Below are 18919 nucleotides of genomic sequence, written 5' to 3' on the forward strand. Positions count from 1 at the left end.
ATTTTGTAATCGATGACAATTTATTATTACATCAGTCACTTATCAATCGTCACTTACTACTCTAAATGTAATATGGTGTTAGATAAAAGACAACTGTTTTTCCTTCAGACAACTAGCATAATAGCGATGCTGCCTTCCCACAAGCAGGGGTAGGTTTAGAAATAGTCGATCCTAAAAATGTACATCTCGCTTATCCTATGGATATCCGTCTCCCGCGGTAAGATCTAAACAAGTGCGGAGCTAACACGAAAATTTCTCTCAGAAAGGTTGTATGTGACCGACCTCAAGCAGTTGTCCCTTGGAAACTGCGGTCACGCTCTCAGGTCACTAAAATCAAATCTAATTGTTGGGGAAATCCAGAAAACTCCTCGACAAAAAAGGCCAAAAATGTCTTTGAAAATACTGACAAGCATCTTATCTAATCAGCATTCAATAGAAGTTTTGCTAGAAACATCTCGAAGGTGAAAAGTCACATGTTGAGTTCCTGATTGAATGATTATCTGTACTGCTATTATGTTTAGTAGCGTTGCCGAATGTTCCGGAAACTCAAGGACATCTAAAATACTATATGAACCCTAGATTTTCTATATAGGAACGAACTTTTGGAGTAAGGCGTTTCTAGAATATTTCGCGCTTTTTCTCTTGTATTCAGGTTCTTGTGTAGATGTAACCTGGTGGTTACTAGAAGAGCTTAGAAATAGAATCTACCGGTCAATTAGAAGACTTATCTAAAACAATTTCTATTGAAAGCACTTAAGTACATTTTGAACAAGCACTCAAAAGCTGGGAAAACATTAAAAACCTCCCAGGTTTTCCATGGTGGTATAGCTTCAATTGACTCATCATCTCAACTATTGAAATTACTACAATCTACACAAAATCCCTTCTGATACTAATCAACATATGCTCATTGGTGACTGGCTTCAAGAGGTATTTCCTGAAGTTCTAGTGAGAGGCAGTGACCAGTGGAGTTCAACTTGGTCTATTGTGAGATAGTAACTCACTGATGACAATGGTGGATGTGTTGCTCAATTTCGTGGATTAGTTGAATTTAGACATTAACACTGTTGGATGACGGCTCAGGGATCTAGTGGTTAAGCGCTCGCACGCTAGACGAATAGGGCCTAAGTTCGAATCTCGCGGCGAGCGCACTACTGAGGAGTTCCACAATGGGACGAAACGGCCATCCAGTGCCTCCAGGTTTTTCATGGTGATCTAACTTCAATTGAATCATGGTCTCAACTATTGAAAATCTTTTTTCGAACCAGAGATTTCTAGGAAAAAAATACTACGTCATAGACTGATCGGATTATTACCAATTCAGTTATGAATCTTCGAACGTTTTCACACATAGACCCATAGGTATATTCCTTATCTGTACCTAAGCTAAATTTGAAGGTGTTTACTTTTCATGAATCTTACAATCTATCTTGATTTCGTGGATCAAGTCTAAGAGATCTCTATGGACTAGGAAGCATTCAAATACCTGAACTTATCAGTTTCATAACGACGAGAAATTACTTTTCAGCATGAAGATTTAAAACTGGATTATTTAAGTTAATTACATCGTATAAAGATGGAGTTATCATCAAAAGATTTGAAACTCCTCAACAGCATAGTCCGACAAATTCATGATGGGATTTAAAGATGTAGAAGAATATTCAAACAATACAATAAACGTCCAAATTTACATGATTGGCCGTCATATTCATAATATATAATCTATCATGAACAGACTATATTATCACAGTATAAATGAAGAAGTGATCTCAGTTAGACCACCATTAGAAGCATGAATCACTAGATGGCTGTTTCATCCTAGTATGGAGATCTTCAACAATGCGTAGCCACGATTTCACACGAGGGAATCAAACCCAGAATTTTCAGTCTCGCACATAGACGTCTAACCTCTAGAAAACTGAGCTGGCGCCCAAAATTGTTAATTTCTAACTTCAACTAGTGTATGATATTGCTCAACGATCAAACATTGCCTTCAATGGGTAACTATCACACATTAAACCCCACTAGTCACAGCTTCTCACCAGAACTACAAGAGTTACATCTTGAAGCTAGTCGCTAGTGTGCACACGATTATTATTATTGAGTTGTGCGATTTAACAATTTAATGGTGATTATGTTGATGAAGTGTAAAATGAAAGACTTACTGGAATAGAATTTGTCATTAATTGATTCCAAAATTCTACAGTGACACCTTCTTCAGCATTTGTTGGTGAATCAACTGTTAAAAAATTAGGTGATACAAGATCAGCTAACTTTTTACGGACTGTACGTAGTTTATTAAAATGATTGTACCCTGAAAAGGAATACAGCAATTATTTAAACAATGAGTCTAATCTCATTTAAATTCATAAGCAAAGAGTAGACTTTAAAACCTACAATTTGTATAAAGAGGTGATAAACCAATGTAGGTGAAGAGAGTTTGAATGATGCTTTTTTGGCAACACTTTCTTACCAAATTTATTTATTATAACAGATTAACACTTTGATTTGTCAGTATGGGGTTGTGGAGGTTATTATGTTTTTGAATGAGATCGTGAATCGATTGATGTTAGATCACCATTTAAAACCTGGAAGCATTGGGCGGTCGTTTAGTCCTATTGTGGGACTTCTCAGCAGTGCGCATTCACGATCTCGCTCGTGGGATCCGAACTCAGGAGCTTTGGTCTCGCGCGCAAACGCCTAACCTCTAGACTACTGATCTGGCATCCAGGTAGAGACAGGTACCTACCACAGTACAATGAAAGATGGTCGTGTAATTTAGTGGATTGGTTGAGGTTAGACATTAACACTGTTGGATGCCGGCTCAGTGATCAAGAAATTAAACGTTTGCACGTGAGACCGAAGGCCCTAGGTTTGATTTCCCGCGAGCAAAATCGTGGATGTACATTTTGAGTTGTGTTAGATCATTGACTTAACAGTATCAAAGTAACAGGCATTAAAATACAAATAAAAACAGGCAATTTCACATCAGGTTTAAAATATTCGTTACGAAAACTATTACAGATGACTATGCAGTGTGAACCGATAAAACTTCTTTATTAACTCATTTACCGAGTACAGATTAGTGTACATAGTTTCGATCAACACTGTGTGATGGCTATTAATAATATCCAATTGCTTACGCAGAAGTAGGTGGATCAAGGTTATTTCGCTTCACTCTCTTCTCTTCGTTTCTTCCCTGTGATCGCCTGTCCAGATCAATATGTACAAAATAAATATATTCAAAACATCCCGAAGTAAACATGAACATCAACGGGGTCAGTCGAATGTGTTTCACAGGACATTACAGAACTTGTTAATAAAATCGAACAATCATAAAATAAATGAATAATTTGCAAAATGTCAACTGGTTCTTTCAAAATGACTCAGACTTCATTGTTCTTGCATTTTCACACAAATTGCATCCTGTTTCCATTCTTTACTATTCGATCCTCTTGTCTCTCTGCTTCCAGACATTCTGTTCTTGACTAACGTCATATACTATTTATGTCGATATAAAGTAGCACACATCACAATCCATTCTCGTATTTCACTGATTTTAATTCCGTTATTGACCAACATGATTTAAGTCAATGACTATATACGAGAATAAGTGACATGTATATCTCAGTAGTAATCAGAAACAATCAAACTGGAGTCAGATCTTGGGTCACTAAAGATTCAAACCGTTGAGTAGGTTACGAACAGAAGTTTAATGTAGAATATAGTTTTTTTGTTGTTGTTGTTGCTTTCAATAATAATAAATCACATCAATAGTTGTTAGGAGACGGGTACAAGGAAAGGATGGCAAATCAATTGATGAAGTAGTAAAACTATATCAGTTGAGATGGTTGGGACACGTGTTACGTATGCCCAACCACCGGCTGCCCCGACGAGCGATGTTTCATGGAGTAGGAGTAGGTTGGAAGAAAGTTAGGGGCGGCCAGACGAAAACATGGCTCAAACCCATGAAGTCACTGACAAGTGAACTGAGTCATGTTAGTAGGTGTAGACTACCTGGTTGGGGACCGCGAGATGATAGCGACCGATGGTTAGAGACCTTGAATTACATGGTTCAAAATCGTTTGCAATGGCGCAGGTACATCTACATTTTGTGTTCTCCCAAATTCTAGTCTCCTGAATTCTCCTTATCTCTTTTTTTCTTTTTCCAAATTTATTTCATTGGATTATACTCATTGAACAATATCTTCAAACTTTAATCTTTTCGATTACTACTTATCCTTTTACTACCTCTGCCATTATGGGACTTGAATCGACAACTGGATCTCTGTGCTAATGTGGCATGGCAACTTGAAGTGATGTACGTACGTACAAAGTTTTACGTTGTTACTGACTAACTGACTGACTGACTGACAAGTTTAAATCTGTCAATGAACAAAATAGGAGGAGACTTACATTTATGAAATACATGTGATAATATTTTATTACGTAACTTCTTGAATACATCTCTATGTATAGATAGTTGATTGTTTGACTGTCCAATAATATCATCTGATTCATTGATAGTTTCTTCTGAAATACCATCTAAAGTGAGTCGTTTCGATAATATAGATGATGTATTGATATTATTCATTATTCCCTTAGAATTAAAGAATATCGTTGAAAGAAAAGATTATCTAGTCGAATGAATGAATTGATTTAAGTTAGATCATCATTGAAAACTTGGATATATTGAATATACAATCTTAGTACTGTGCTAAACCAAAGACGTTTGATCGGTATGAACAACAGCCTAGTGTACTTATTGGCCGTTTTTTTCGCTTAACCCGTTCAGTTGAGTCCAAAGAACAACAATAACAACTTTCAATATACCAATCATTTGTTTCAAACATACTTGGTTTATATACAAGCCAAACAGACCGCATCACATCATAAAATAGGATATAAGATTTATACAAGACCAAGCCAAAAAGTGACTGTGAACGTGGGAGACTGTAGTTAGTAAACTGAACATCATTTAGGAACAGTATTCGAATGAAGCTTATAATAAGAGGAATATAGATATACAAAGACTAGTTATTGAATAGTCATGCAATGACAATATATATACATAATATTAGTCCATTAACAGTTGATGGTATGTCACTTGATGAGGTTTTGAATCTTCATCGACTGAGATGGTTGGCCTACGTGTTGCGTATACCTGAACACCGATCACCACGACGCCAAATGCTCACTAGTATTAAGGATGTTTGGAAGAAAGTTAGGGGTGGTGAAACCAAAACATGGCATCAGTCCTTAAAGTCACTAACTTCTAGTCTGAGCCATGTTGGGAGATGTAGAATACTTGGTTAAGGTCCGCGTGACTATCACGACCAATAGTTGGAGACTCTGAGTGACATGGCTCAGAATCGATCACAATGACGTTGTGTGTATACACTCTCTGTCTTCCTTTAAACTATGAAATTAATATCGCCTCATATCTTTCTTTCTACGAAATAATCCTCTCTTCCTGTATTATATCCAATAATACACAATCTCTCTTTTATATATTACTACCATTGAAGTGACTAGTTCTATGAATTCGGTGTTGATCTTGTCGTGCTAATGAGGCATGGCAACTTGGACGAATGCATATATGTGCCTGGTCGTAAGTTGTAGCTGACTGAATGACCATTAACAGTCCACAGAAGTCACCCGTAACTTGATCTTCACAAGGATATAACACTTAGTATAGAACACCTCGTGTGCACTTATCCTATTCATCATATATCTGTAATCTATTCTTATATGGCTATAAATCTTGATTACCGCTTGATTAAATCAAGTTGGGTCACATATTTACTCTACTGCACATTGTTTTGTTTCGTCCGTCTGATTGTCTGTTCAAATCAATGAGTATAAAAAGTATACGCATTTAAAACATCCATTCTTGTATTTAGCTTATTTAATTTCGTTATTCACTAATGCCAGTTAAGTCAATGATTACATACGAGAATAGATGACATGTGTACTTCCATTAGTATTCATATGATTCAATTGAAGTCAGATAAGGTGTCACTAAAATAAGTTTGTCTGTTTTAATTCATTGAACTTTCATTCTGACAAAATATATCAGGATTGAATTGAATCTAATCAGATTCCAGCTAATGCGGTTCAACATTACAGTTGAAGTCATTGTAACTGAACATTATAGGTTGTATACAAGCTATCTACTTTTCACTTAGTATTATGGTCAAATTCTAACGAATATGTTAGTTAAGATCTGACATTGGTTATTATTGGAGTTCAACTGGGTCAGTTGTGAGATAGTAACTCACTGATGACAATGGTGGATGTGTTGCTCAATTTCATGGATTAGTTGAAGTTAGACATTAACACCATTGGATGCCGGCTCAGGGGTCTAGTTGGTTAAGTGCCTGGCGTGAGACTGATAGGTCCTGGGTTCGAATCCCGCGAGGCGGAGTCGTGGATGCGCCCTGCTGAGGAGTCCCACAATAGGACGAAACGGCCATCCAATGCTTCCAGGCTTTCCATGGTGGTCTGGCTTCAATTGACTCATGATCTCAACTGTTGAAATTACTACAATCTCTACAAAACCCCTTCTGATATTAGATCTTTATTGTTTAGTATGATTCATTAATGTGATCATTCATTTTTCAAATGATTAAAAGTGTTCACATATAATAAGGAAGTGAGCGAAAGAAATACTATCAAGAATATGAGTGATACTGGAAAAAATTGAATACCAATAAGAGAAAGAATCAATAACAGCGACTATCAAGAAGGCATCCAATTTTTTTATTCGTAATACCCCAGTCATGTTATCTCAAACATCTGTAGTGACTCACATTTATCACGAGAACACGACTGGTTTAATAAAAACAATTATTATTATAACCAACTGTACCAGCGTTTGTTTTAATGTGATTTTGTTTAACTGTGCTTCCATTACCTTCCATCATTGTTCCGCGGTTTTTGGTACTGTTCGCACGTACCCCTTTCTCCTGCTTCCGCTTGTACCGTTCCTGGCACGATCTTGGTATTTGTTCGATACCACGAGATCGCCAGCAAATATATCTCGACTTGGTCCATTAACTGCCTTCTGATATTTGGCTTCCCGGGGGATTTTATGGAGTCATTTGGCACGTGTTTCTCTGCAGCAGTGTTCATAGGTAATCTCGACTCGACGCCACGCTACACATCCATTTTATAGAATCTAGTTGATCTAATTATGCATTCAACTTATAGGTTCAATAATAGTGCCATTAACAACCATCTAAACACAATATTTACAACCTACTTACGTTAAGTAATTGACATCTATCTGTGTCAGTGAATACGAGAAAGTTCGAGTACACTTTAACAAGTGAGTCATGTTCAATATCAAAGTGGAAAATATTGTTTAAAACTATTTGAGCTACTTAAAAATTAAATAGTAGTATATAATATTTAAGAAAACTTTGAGGTGTTATAAGCATAGAATCACACATACCATTGCATGACTATCTCTAGTTTTAGATACAATCATATAAACATGTTGAATAGGACATTTTTCCTCTGGTATACAAATAGAAGGTGATGAATATGGTGCTTGTAATTCCTCATCATTACTCATATTATCTGTATGATTAAATGCTTTTAAAATATTCATATAGATACGTTGTCTCAGTTTTGAACTTGTTAATGATAATGATTGATTTAATTTAGAAGGTTTATTGTAAAGTGTAGATGGATAGTTTTGAGATGATGTTATGGATGAATTTGTCTTAGTATCATTGTTTGTTATTGATGTTGATAGAGGAGGTGATAATGAATTACGATTACCGAAAATGAATGGCATTGATGGACGATAAGATTTCATGGAATATTCTGATGTGACTAAGAGGTAAATGAAGAAATTATTCTTTTGTAACAAAATATATGCACACAAAATGTAATTGATTTGTCCAAAAGTCATTGAATACAAAGTAATTGGGTCGAAGACTTAAACCGTACCCAAAATCAATGTTAAGTTAGGTAACTAGGTAGTATGAATTGCAATCGAAATATACATAAACGTAGACTTAGTTCCACTCTCAGACGAAATCCTCTCACTGTCCTACTTATAGCTGATTGTTTGGATATATATCCACTCATGTTAACTCTTCCTTATTGAGACTCAAATTCAAATAAATAGCTTCAGATATTATAGCTTTATTTATGTGGCTAGACGAGTTAAGATAACTGCTAATTTTTTTTCTAACTTTTTAAAACGTAAGTCTTTTATCACGAGTTGATTGTACTTCATTGTTAGTACTGCTGTAGTGAACGGGACAGGGGTGGGGAAAATTGAATGTATTCAACACAAGATTGTAGGACTTGTTAATAAAATCTTAATGTCCATCAGCTGTCTGATAATGACTCAGAGTTCATTGTTCTTGCATTTTCATACAAATTGCATCTTATTTCCATTCTTTACTGCTCGATTCTCTTGTCTCTCTGCTGTCAGACCTTCTGTTCCTGACTAATATCATCTACTACTTATGTCAACATAAGTAGCATACACCATAATGTTAGTTGAAATAATTTCTTTTAATCGTCCAGAACTTTTAGAAATAGATAAATGTCGCAACTCAGTAATATGAACGGAAACCTACTAATATACACTACTTATATATGTTCGCTTAAGTAGCTCATACCACAGTATCATGAAGAAGATGGGTTTGTTGAATTCATAATTTCATTCATGACATATTTCAGTAATTTATAAAACGTTAGACTAAATCACACATAGATATTGAGTAGTGATAAACGTCACACTTTTATAGTTCTTTGTGCTGATCGAATTCTATCGATCAAGTGTCGATGAAGCTACCAGTCGAAATGACTCTCAACATCATACACTATGTTTAAATGTTAGGTGGTTTAAAGATTACAATTGAATTCACTGAGGAGCATCAATTCCCTCAATACTAAAGGTAAATCACATTATGTATAGACATCGATGGATATACAACTAAAGTTGAGGGTATTTCTAACCACTACATTCAAAATATTGTTATCTATATATATATATACAAAACAAAAAATAATATCTCATTTCACCTGATGTAGATGTATCCAATTCAGAAGATGGATTCAAATAACCACCACGTTGTTTTAAACCTTGTTCTAAACAATTTAAAAATGTAAGAACATGACTTTGAGCATAAAAATGAAATGGAGCTAATTGGATTCCATCATTTCGAATGAATGTTAGTATATATTGATTATCTGTAAAAGAAATAAACTGTATAAGCTAAATGGTATATATTTACTTGATACATTAAAGTAAGAAAACATTAAGAAGGCCTAAGATATAGGCTAAGTTGAAGTTATCACGAGTTCACTTAATCTGCGAACAAGAAACAAGATTCGGTGACCAAAGACTAGTAAATTTGGTGACAGTGGTTTCGGAAACATGGATCCTTCTAAACTTGAATTATTACTCAAGCAACAGATGAAACTTATTCAGATGTTGGTAGATACAAAGCTTACGTCTAATACTCAATCAAGCAGTTCTAATCCTACTACTACTACTACTACTACTACCGCACCATCAGTTGATGGTATCGCTAACAGTGCCTCTGAGTTTCATTACGATCCGGAATCCAATGTCACGTTTGATATGTGGTTTCGACATTACAAAGACTTATTCAAATTTAACTTTGCTAACCAGGATGATGCTTGGAAGGTCCAATTGCTGCTTAGAAAGTTGGATCCTAGTGAAGTAGACAGGTATTGCAACCTAATTCTGACTCATTCTCGGACACTGTCCAGTCATTGAGCCAACAATTCGGAGACAGCTCCTCACTATTCAATACGCACTATCGATGTCTGAAGCTCACTATGAACGAAGATGCTGATTTTCTCACACATGTGGGTATCGTTAACCAAGAATGCAACGCTTCCAGTTGAAGTCGCTTACTGAAGACCAATTTAAAGCACTCAATCTCATCTGCAGCCTTCAATCGCAGAAGTTCAGTGACATTAGAACACGTTTGCTAAGTCGGTTGGACCAAGACCCAAAACTAACTCTTAATGATATTGCAAACGAATATCAACGCCTAATCAATCTACAGCATGATATTACGATGGTCCAGCGTGGTGGTTCAGATCGTACCGAAGTTCATGTAATCCACAAATGGATCCTAAAACTTACCACTCATAATTATTATCGGGGCATAGCAATATAAAAAAGAGTTGAATATATTACTAATCAATTTCAGTAGTATGTAGGTTGAAACAAGTCGATTACAGTAGTATTTGACATCACTTTAACGTTTTTCGTTTGAGTTTAGTTAAATTAACTGACAATATCGATTATATATATTTGTATAAATACGCTTGATTTGTGTGCCTGATTGACCTGGTATCTTCTGGTTGTCTGTAGAATACATTTTCTACATCTTACCAAGACTTCTGGATCGCGTTAGTTGAGTCGAGAACAACGAACCAGTATTGCCTCTCGAGCCTCTGAGTCCGCAATTCTTTGTTTCGCTCCGAGTAATACGAATCAGTAGTAGCATTCAAGTTAACGATGATCAGAGTTAAAACTTAACAATCTCCACAACCCTTATACTGATAAGACAATTAATTATGTGATCTATTTAAACAAATAATTAACCACCATAAAAAACCTGGAAGCATTGAATGGCCGTTCCGTCCTATTGTGGGACAACTCAGGAATGCGCATTCACGATCTCATCTCGCGGTCGTCTAGTGCTTTCAAGTTTTCTATGGTGATCTAACTTCAGTTAACTCATAATCATAACTATTAAATAATTAACCAAATAAATAATGAACACACTTACTAAATTCATGTAAATGTCCATAAACAACATCAGATATTTTGATTTTAATTGCATAACCCCAATAAGCTCTAGGCACAAGAAAATGTGATGAAAAAATAATCAATGAGCACTTGAGTACTCGAATGCTAGAACCCTCCCAAGACGTAAATGAGAAGATAGAAGACAAGTGAATAAGAATGCTATTCCAAAACAGTGTCAAATATGGTGACAAAACTCTCAGGTATACATATAGTTTTTAGTAAAAACGAAATTATCACTAACGTCATACATGGGGGTTTCAGTATTTGTCCAATAGGGAATATTTTTCCAAAAGATGTTTGGATGGAGCTTCTTAGAGCTTCCTCGAGTTCACTTGCAAGACGTTCTCGCATAATATGATTCAGTTATTGATTGAGATCATGAACCGATTGATGTTAGACCACCACAATTGAAAACCTGGAAGCACTGGACGGCCGTTCCGTCCTGCCATGGGACTCCCCAGCAGTGCGCACCCACCCCCCGCCCGCGGGATTCGAACCCCGAGACCTCCGGTCTCGCGTGCGAGCGCCTAACCAACCGGACCACTGAGCCGGCATCCATTGGTGACAGTTCCTAACATCAACCAATCCACGAAATTGCGGAACGAACTTCCGTTGTACTGAGGTAGATACATGTCTCTACCCGACAAGGATTAGCTCCACTGGTCACGGCTTCTCACTAGAACTCCGAGAATTCCCTCACGAAGCTAGTCACTAGTGAGCACATGTTGATCACTAGTATAGGAGTTGTGGAGATTATTGAGTTTTTGAGATTATGATTCAGTTAGACTAACACCTTATTACGTAATCAATAGTGTTGCATCGGAAGAGAACATAAATGGGGACAATCGAAGGTATTTCAGTACAAAGTGACAAAAATCTCTTAGTATAATCTGATAACCACACAGTAAATAATTCATTTGCAAAATGTCAATCAATTGTCTCAAGCTTGACTATTCCATTTTGCAAATATCAGTTAATCGTCTCAGACTTCGTTGTTCTTGTTCTTTTCTCTTCGATCTCCTTAACATTCTGCCATCAGGTATTTTACTTTCGATTAGTGATACATGCTGCTTATATCTGTCGACATCAGTAACACACACTTAACTATAATTAGCCTTGAATAATGTTATAAAACTGATCTACCGGATGGTTTAACATATTTCACTCCCTCTCTCTCTCTGGTATACTTTGATAATACGACAATACGATAATGAGATTAGTCACGTTATATCAGATCGTGTATTCATGTCCCGGAATTGTGAACCAGAGTATAAACTAGACAATACTTTATTTTACACAATTACAAGCCACTCAGCGATTCCGCAGTAGAAGTCAATGAGAGGAAAAAAACAGGCTTAGTGCCTATTTGTTCACGCCCAGTGAGTATTTATATTTTAGTGTTACTTTATTTTATTTATTTATTTAAACACATAAACCTTGGTACAAGGAGGTGCCGAATACATATGCGCCACATAAATCATCCGATATATATACGAGCTGGAATACTGCCCGTGTGTCCAAACTGAAGTAGGTGGTTCTCTTAGGGAGCCACACACGGAGCCTTCGATCTGAAGGTCTGATCCACAAGGCAGTGGAGCAACGTCAGGAGATGCAGTCTCATGGTAGCCGGTGACCAATAATTGATTCGTATGCCATATTTTCATTCATGATCATGGAGCCTATGTGCACCATTGGTTTGCAACCAGTGTTTTCCAATACTCCAAAGTGGATCCTCCATATCCACCAAACCGATTTAAGAGCCATACATTTGGTTTTCGTCCTTTCAATTTCGTAAACAACACCCTTGATGCAAGGAAGCAGTGAGTAGGACTTCCCTGACAGTGGTTGCATGCACGTGTCCATCTGAGAGCATTTCGAGTGGAAGAGTTGACTCTCCACACTCTAGACCGTACCGTAGTATACACCTATCATAATAACTTCTACCAAATAGTATAAATTATAAATATATTGACTGGTAAAACAAAAGACCGACTTAAAAATGATTTCAACTTACTCTTTTTCATTTAAATCATCTAAATCAAGTCTTGAATCCAGTATTGAATCATTAGAGAAACAAAATTCTTCATTATGATTATTCATTTGTGGAGTAGTTACAGCTGAATTTGGTGTCCATTTAAGTACAATCAATTTACCACATTCACCATCGATTAAAGATAAATAACCAGGTATTGGATTTGATGAATTGGACTAAAAAAGAAAATAAAAAGGGTAATAGTTCTATTTCGAGACACATTTTCATATTTAGTTTTTGATTGAGATCATGAACCGATTGATGTTAGATCATCATTGGAAACCTGGAAGCACTGGATGGCCGTTTCGTCCTATTGTGGGACTTCTCATCAGTGCGCATCCACGATCCTGCTGGCGGGATTAGAACAAAGGGCCATCATTTTCGCGCGCGAACGCTTGACCTACTGGACCGCTGAGCTGGCATCCAATAGTGTTAATGTTTAACATCAACCAATTCACGAAATTGCGCGACCATCTTCGTATTTAGCTTGTCACCAGTCATGTAATCTAGAAAAGACATATGTTCTGCCTTTTCTATCTAAAACTGGATATATCTACAGCGTAATATGTATGATTAGGCGAGATTATGGATTTGTGGTTGAACCAATCAGGTATAAGATGACAAGTCTTGGATTTCGGCGCAAAATTCGCCCATTCATTTAGCTAAATACCATTTTGGCATTATAGCTGATGTCAGTTCTTAATGTGAAAACCATAAATCTAATCCCTATCCCTAACTATAAACTGTATATCATAATTTTTAACCTTTACATTGGTCCCAATTATCAAGTAAACACTCTCAAGGTCAGCCCAACTTCGCTCAAAGATCATCCATAAATTATGGTCTCACCAATGTTTACATCAGGAGTCAAATCCCAGTAATTTACTCTTTCAGTTATGTTAGATATTTGACTAGATTTCATAATTCATACAACTAATGAATTGTTTCTAGGTGTATTTTTCAGAGTTTTGTATTTTTGCATAGATACATAAAAAAAATTGAAATGAGAGGTTATTTTGAGGTACACCTCTCACTATGCAAACATACCGATAGAGACTAACATTAACGAATCTTTTTGAAGCTGATCTACCATTCATGGATGCATTAAATATAACCTTTCGCCTTTGGTTACATAGATATACATCTAAATAGACAAGAGAATCGGTCAATAAAGAGATTGGATCAAAAACTTATGCACTGCAAAAGTCGTTGGCAATCGACCAATCGATTGAAGCATGAACTCTTCATCCAGTTTCTTATCCTTTCATATCCTTAATGTTCTCTTCCAGTATTGAACTATTATCTGACCCATAAATTATTTTCCTACTTACCCCTTGATTAGTACGTAACCTCATTTGTTATTTATTCTCAAATCCATTTTTGTGATGCAATCTTTTCTATCCTCCTAAAGACATTTATTTTCAATAGTTGAAATCATGAGTCATTTCAAGCCAGAATACCATGGAAAACCTAGAAGTACTGGACGGCTGTTTTGTTCTAGTATGGGACTCCTCAGAAGTGCGCATCCACGATCCGACACCCTCGAGATTCGATCCCAGGACCTATCAGTTCATACAACTATATATACGAATGTACAGTATAAGTAAATGATTATATGATGAGACTATAATTTATGGATGAACCAATCAGATATAAGATAAAAAGTCCTGGATTTTGGCGCGAAATTCCTTTAAGGGACACTAAAGTGACCTTGAGAATGTTCACTGAATGAGGTTTATAAACCAGTATGAGGAATTAGAATTATGATTTACAGTTGATGGTTTGGGTTAGGAATTAGATTTCACGTTTTCATCACGAACTGATATCAGCTATAATACCAAAATTCTATTTAGACAAACGAATGAGCGAATTTCGCGCCAAAATCCGTTATCTCATATCAGATTGGTTCGTTCAGATTTTATTGAAAAGGAAATTCGCTTCATTGAATTCTTCTTATGATTATTAAATTGAATATGTGACTAGCTTCAAGATGGAACTTCTGGAGTTCTAGTGAGGTGTCATAATCAGGGGAGTCCTATCCACCTCACACAATGAATGAAGGTTTGCACAAGATCATAGATCGATTGGATTTATACATTAACACCGTTGAATACCAGGTCAATGGTATAGAGTTTAAGAGTTCGTATGTGAGACTGAAAGTCTTGGGTTTGAGTGCTGCTTGTGGAATTGTGGATGCTCACTGCTTAGGAATTTGATACTAGGACGAGTCATCCATCCAGTATTTCCAGGTTTTCAACCGTGGTCTGGCTTAGATCGACTCGTGAATTCAATTACGTAAATACTACAATCTCCACAAACCGCCATATTGAAAAGTGAGTAAAGTTGGGTTGATAACAGCTAGATTATAGGATAATAGTCTAAAATTAACATACTGCGACACTTAAGTTTGATTATTCTTTTTAAAGCTATCTGTATATAAAAATACTATGAAGTAGTTCGAGGATTCTATTACTCCTCTTCAACTTGATTAAACCTATTATCAACGTTTAATAGTTCAACTACTCTTACAACGAAATAAAAAGGAAACACTCAGTACAAAATTTACCGGTTGCATTAGTACATTATTCTTTCCATATAATAAACGTGTTCGTAAACTTTGATGCATTGATTCCACATGTTCTTTTGCAGCTAAAGCAATATGTTTATTTGATTTAAAGTTACGACTTGATTTAGTTGAATTAAATTCATTCATTTGTGGCAGAAATGCACATGAACCAGTTCTTACTGTCCGATTAGTTGGCATATCACTCTAAATTTTTTTCAAAATTATAAAAAAATAAACGAATAAATTATAAAAATTAAATTATATTACTAACTGATTTATTAAGTAGCTTAAATTATTTGTCAAAATTATGTTTATTGAACAGAGGTCACTTAAGATATCTAATTTATTCTGTTTCATATCTCACATTATCATTCTGCTTATTGACTAGGATAGTGAGGTATGACATACATTTTTTGACAAGGAATATTAACTGAGCAGTCAATGTTAGTACGTAAAGAAATATATTCTAAATTTACTGGTGACCGTATAAATTATGATTTCGTTCTTATAAATTATTTCTATCAGGATATGAATCATCGTAGATAGTGGCGGTTGAGAACTCTGTTATGAAGGCCCAGTCAACGTTTACTTATTCATAATGGCGGCTTCCACAGGAGTAACGTGGAAGAAAGCCGGAGTTGGCCATATAATGTCTTGGGGTCAGTACAGGAAATATTATTAATTGTTGTTGGACTGATGAGTGTTGGTAGGTAAGAAGTTTCCATTTAAGGTTAGTCAAATCAGTGGTTCAGGACGTTTATTAATGATACAGAATAAATTACAGTAGAGCGATTTTAGAAGCTCTGAACTTCTTTCTAACCTTGATAAGTTTTTGAATCATGTAAAAGCAGTTTACCCACGTTAATCCTATGGTTTTATATGATATATTGTTACTGTATACTGACTATTTTCTGATTGGCTAATATTTCTCAAGGTCACTTAATATTCACTCAAAGGTCGTCCATAAATTAAAGTCTCGCGGAAATTTAAAATAAATATTTGATTGGATAAAACGTTACTTCTATTGTTTCTATTAGGTTTGAAGCGGTTACGAGTTCACTTAGACTGAGAATGGAACAAAGACTCTGTGACCAAAAAATAAACAATAAGCTAGCTATTTGATGCGTCCCAGCCCCGCTAACTAGAGGAAGAAGTTCAGGTTTGGAATAGAGGAAGTATATTCCGAAAACAGTAAGAAACGAGCGATAACAACAAACACAAATCAAAACGTATATATATACAGTACAAAACCATTCTTGGGGAGAGTTACAAAATGGCATGCTAAAAGACACAACGGACCAATGGCATTTAAGATTCTCCCAAGTGGGAAATACAACATGAAGGTGAAAAGAGCGTTTTTGGCGCAAAAACAAAGAAATTCAAATTTTCCAAATAAAATCACAAAATTGGGTCCTTTTGCAAGTGATTTCTGGGGATCTAACGTCTCCAACACTTTCTCAATGTTATTTTTTCATGAAAGATATCATCACATTTATTGTTTCTATAGAGACGGCCCACGGTGAATTTAAGGAAGCTCTAGGAAGCTCAGAAAGAGCCGAAGACATTCCAATGGTTTGGAAGAACACTCCAGAATCTCGACGTGTAGTTTGACTATTGGACAAATGTTAGAAGCCACTGCATACGAGTTGAATGACCATGATGATGATTTCATTTTTACCAAGAACTATAAATACCCGAATGTTTTGTGCTATATTTCACAATGTTTGGAATAAGTCTTTTCACTAGTCTTCTATCTTCTGATTTGAGACTTGAAAGATCCAAGCTCAAGTTGTACGCGATATAACAGTTTCATCTGTAGTATATCCTACTTATAATAAAAGATGTAAGTGGCATGCAACACCAATCAAAAGTGGAATGATCGTCGAAAGAAGATTGAACCGAAGAGAACAGAAAGGAATTAGAACAAAAACAGAACTGGAAGAATCGTGTAGGATGTAAAGGACAAGTGATGGAAGATGTACAAATGATGTATGTATGATTTTACATTAAATAATAAATTGATTATTCCTCAACAAGTCTTTATTCATTACACATTTATTCTGTTGATGGTATTCATTACCGACTGATCTCATTTAGGTTACTATTGAAAAATTCAAAGACATGAACAACTGTTCTATACTAGTGTATGAATCGTCAGTAGTGTACATTTCACAGTCCAGCCAGAGATTGAATTCAGGATATTTACGTCTTATGATGAGCACACCTAACTATCATAACCTATGGGTTGACACTAATTACCATCGACCTATGAAAAAAACATTAGTTTCGGAATAATCTCCATAGAACTACTGCATCTAAATATGTAATATTATTGGTGTTCCCAATACGTTTGCCCTCAAATTCTAAATATAGAGCCATCATCTAGTGTTACTATCTTAACCATCTAACCTATTATACTTAAGAATATCACGGCCAATGCATATTCAAATAAATTCGTCATACAGCACGACAAGCATTATATATTATAGATGACATTGCTAAACTCCAAACATTACAACTTCTTTTTTATATCTTTGTAGTGTATGTTGAAGTAATTCCCTAGTATGCTCATAATAATAATGTAGTGACCTACTTTTATCAAGAGAACGCGATTGGTGTAATCGAAACAATTATCATTATTATAACCAATTGTACCAGTGATTTTTTTACTGTGCTCATTTGTTTAACTGTACCAAAACACATATATTCTTCCGTTGATTGTGACCTTGCACGAATTCGGTTACGCTCAATAACCACACTTATAACCTGGCACGATCTCAGTATTCTTTCGATACTACGAGATCGTCAACAAATACATCTCGACTACAGCCATCAACTGCCTTCTGATATTTGGCCTACGGGGGATCTTATCGATTCACTGGCACGTAGTCTTCCTGTAGTGATGATCATAGTCAACCATGACTCAACGCCATACTACTATGAATATTTATAAGATTTAAGGTAATATATATATATATATATATATATATATATATATATATATATATATATATATATATATATATAGAAGTGAGGATCGCTACACTAGAACAGGACAGGTTTTGTTCAGTACTTCTTAATTTTCATTAGTATTTGTGACAAATACCAATGACAATTTCGAATAATCTACTAGACAATATTGAAAAGAGAATATGATTGATACCAAAAAAAAGGTAACCATTTGAGTTCTAGAAACTATCGATTTTATTTTGAGAAAATACGCAAAAAAGAACCAAATATACAAAAAATTAATGTAGTTTGATTATAATGGTAACATGTTTGTACATGTTTCACTTTTATATGATAGTTGATCGACTGATTTAATGTACCGTTTTTATTTTGTATTAATGAATGAATACAGACAACATGGTAACAATCATAATCATAATCATAATAAGAGTTAAATACTATTACGTTAATATCAGATGGATATCATAGTAATTTCAATGGTTAACATCATGACTCATTTGAAACTAGACTACCATGGGAAATGTGGAAGTACTGG

At 35.5% G+C, this 18919-nt stretch overlaps 1 protein-coding gene across 2 annotated transcripts in view; it reads right to left on the reverse strand.

Annotated features, from left to right (window-relative positions):
* The window catches only part of SGSM2_4 (Small G protein signaling modulator 2), a 99918-nt gene that overhangs the window by 30655 nt on the left and 50344 nt on the right, over window positions 1–18919 (reverse strand). For both annotated transcript variants that reach the window (XM_051216529.1, XM_051216530.1), the window contains 7 exons: window positions 15415–15618; window positions 12831–13024; window positions 10797–10864; window positions 9049–9216; window positions 7457–7842; window positions 4417–4600; window positions 2166–2314 (listed from right to left, as the gene is read on the reverse strand). In XM_051216529.1, the coding sequence (XP_051067127.1) occupies window positions 2166–2314; window positions 4417–4600; window positions 7457–7842; window positions 9049–9216; window positions 10797–10864; window positions 12831–13024; window positions 15415–15618 (1353 nt within the window). The remainder of the gene's footprint in view (window positions 1–2165; window positions 2315–4416; window positions 4601–7456; window positions 7843–9048; window positions 9217–10796; window positions 10865–12830; window positions 13025–15414; window positions 15619–18919) is intronic.

The sequence above is a fragment of the Schistosoma haematobium genome, chromosome 4 (genome assembly GCF_000699445.3).
Source record: "Schistosoma haematobium chromosome 4, whole genome shotgun sequence".
Taxonomy (NCBI): domain Eukaryota; kingdom Metazoa; phylum Platyhelminthes; class Trematoda; order Strigeidida; family Schistosomatidae; genus Schistosoma; species Schistosoma haematobium.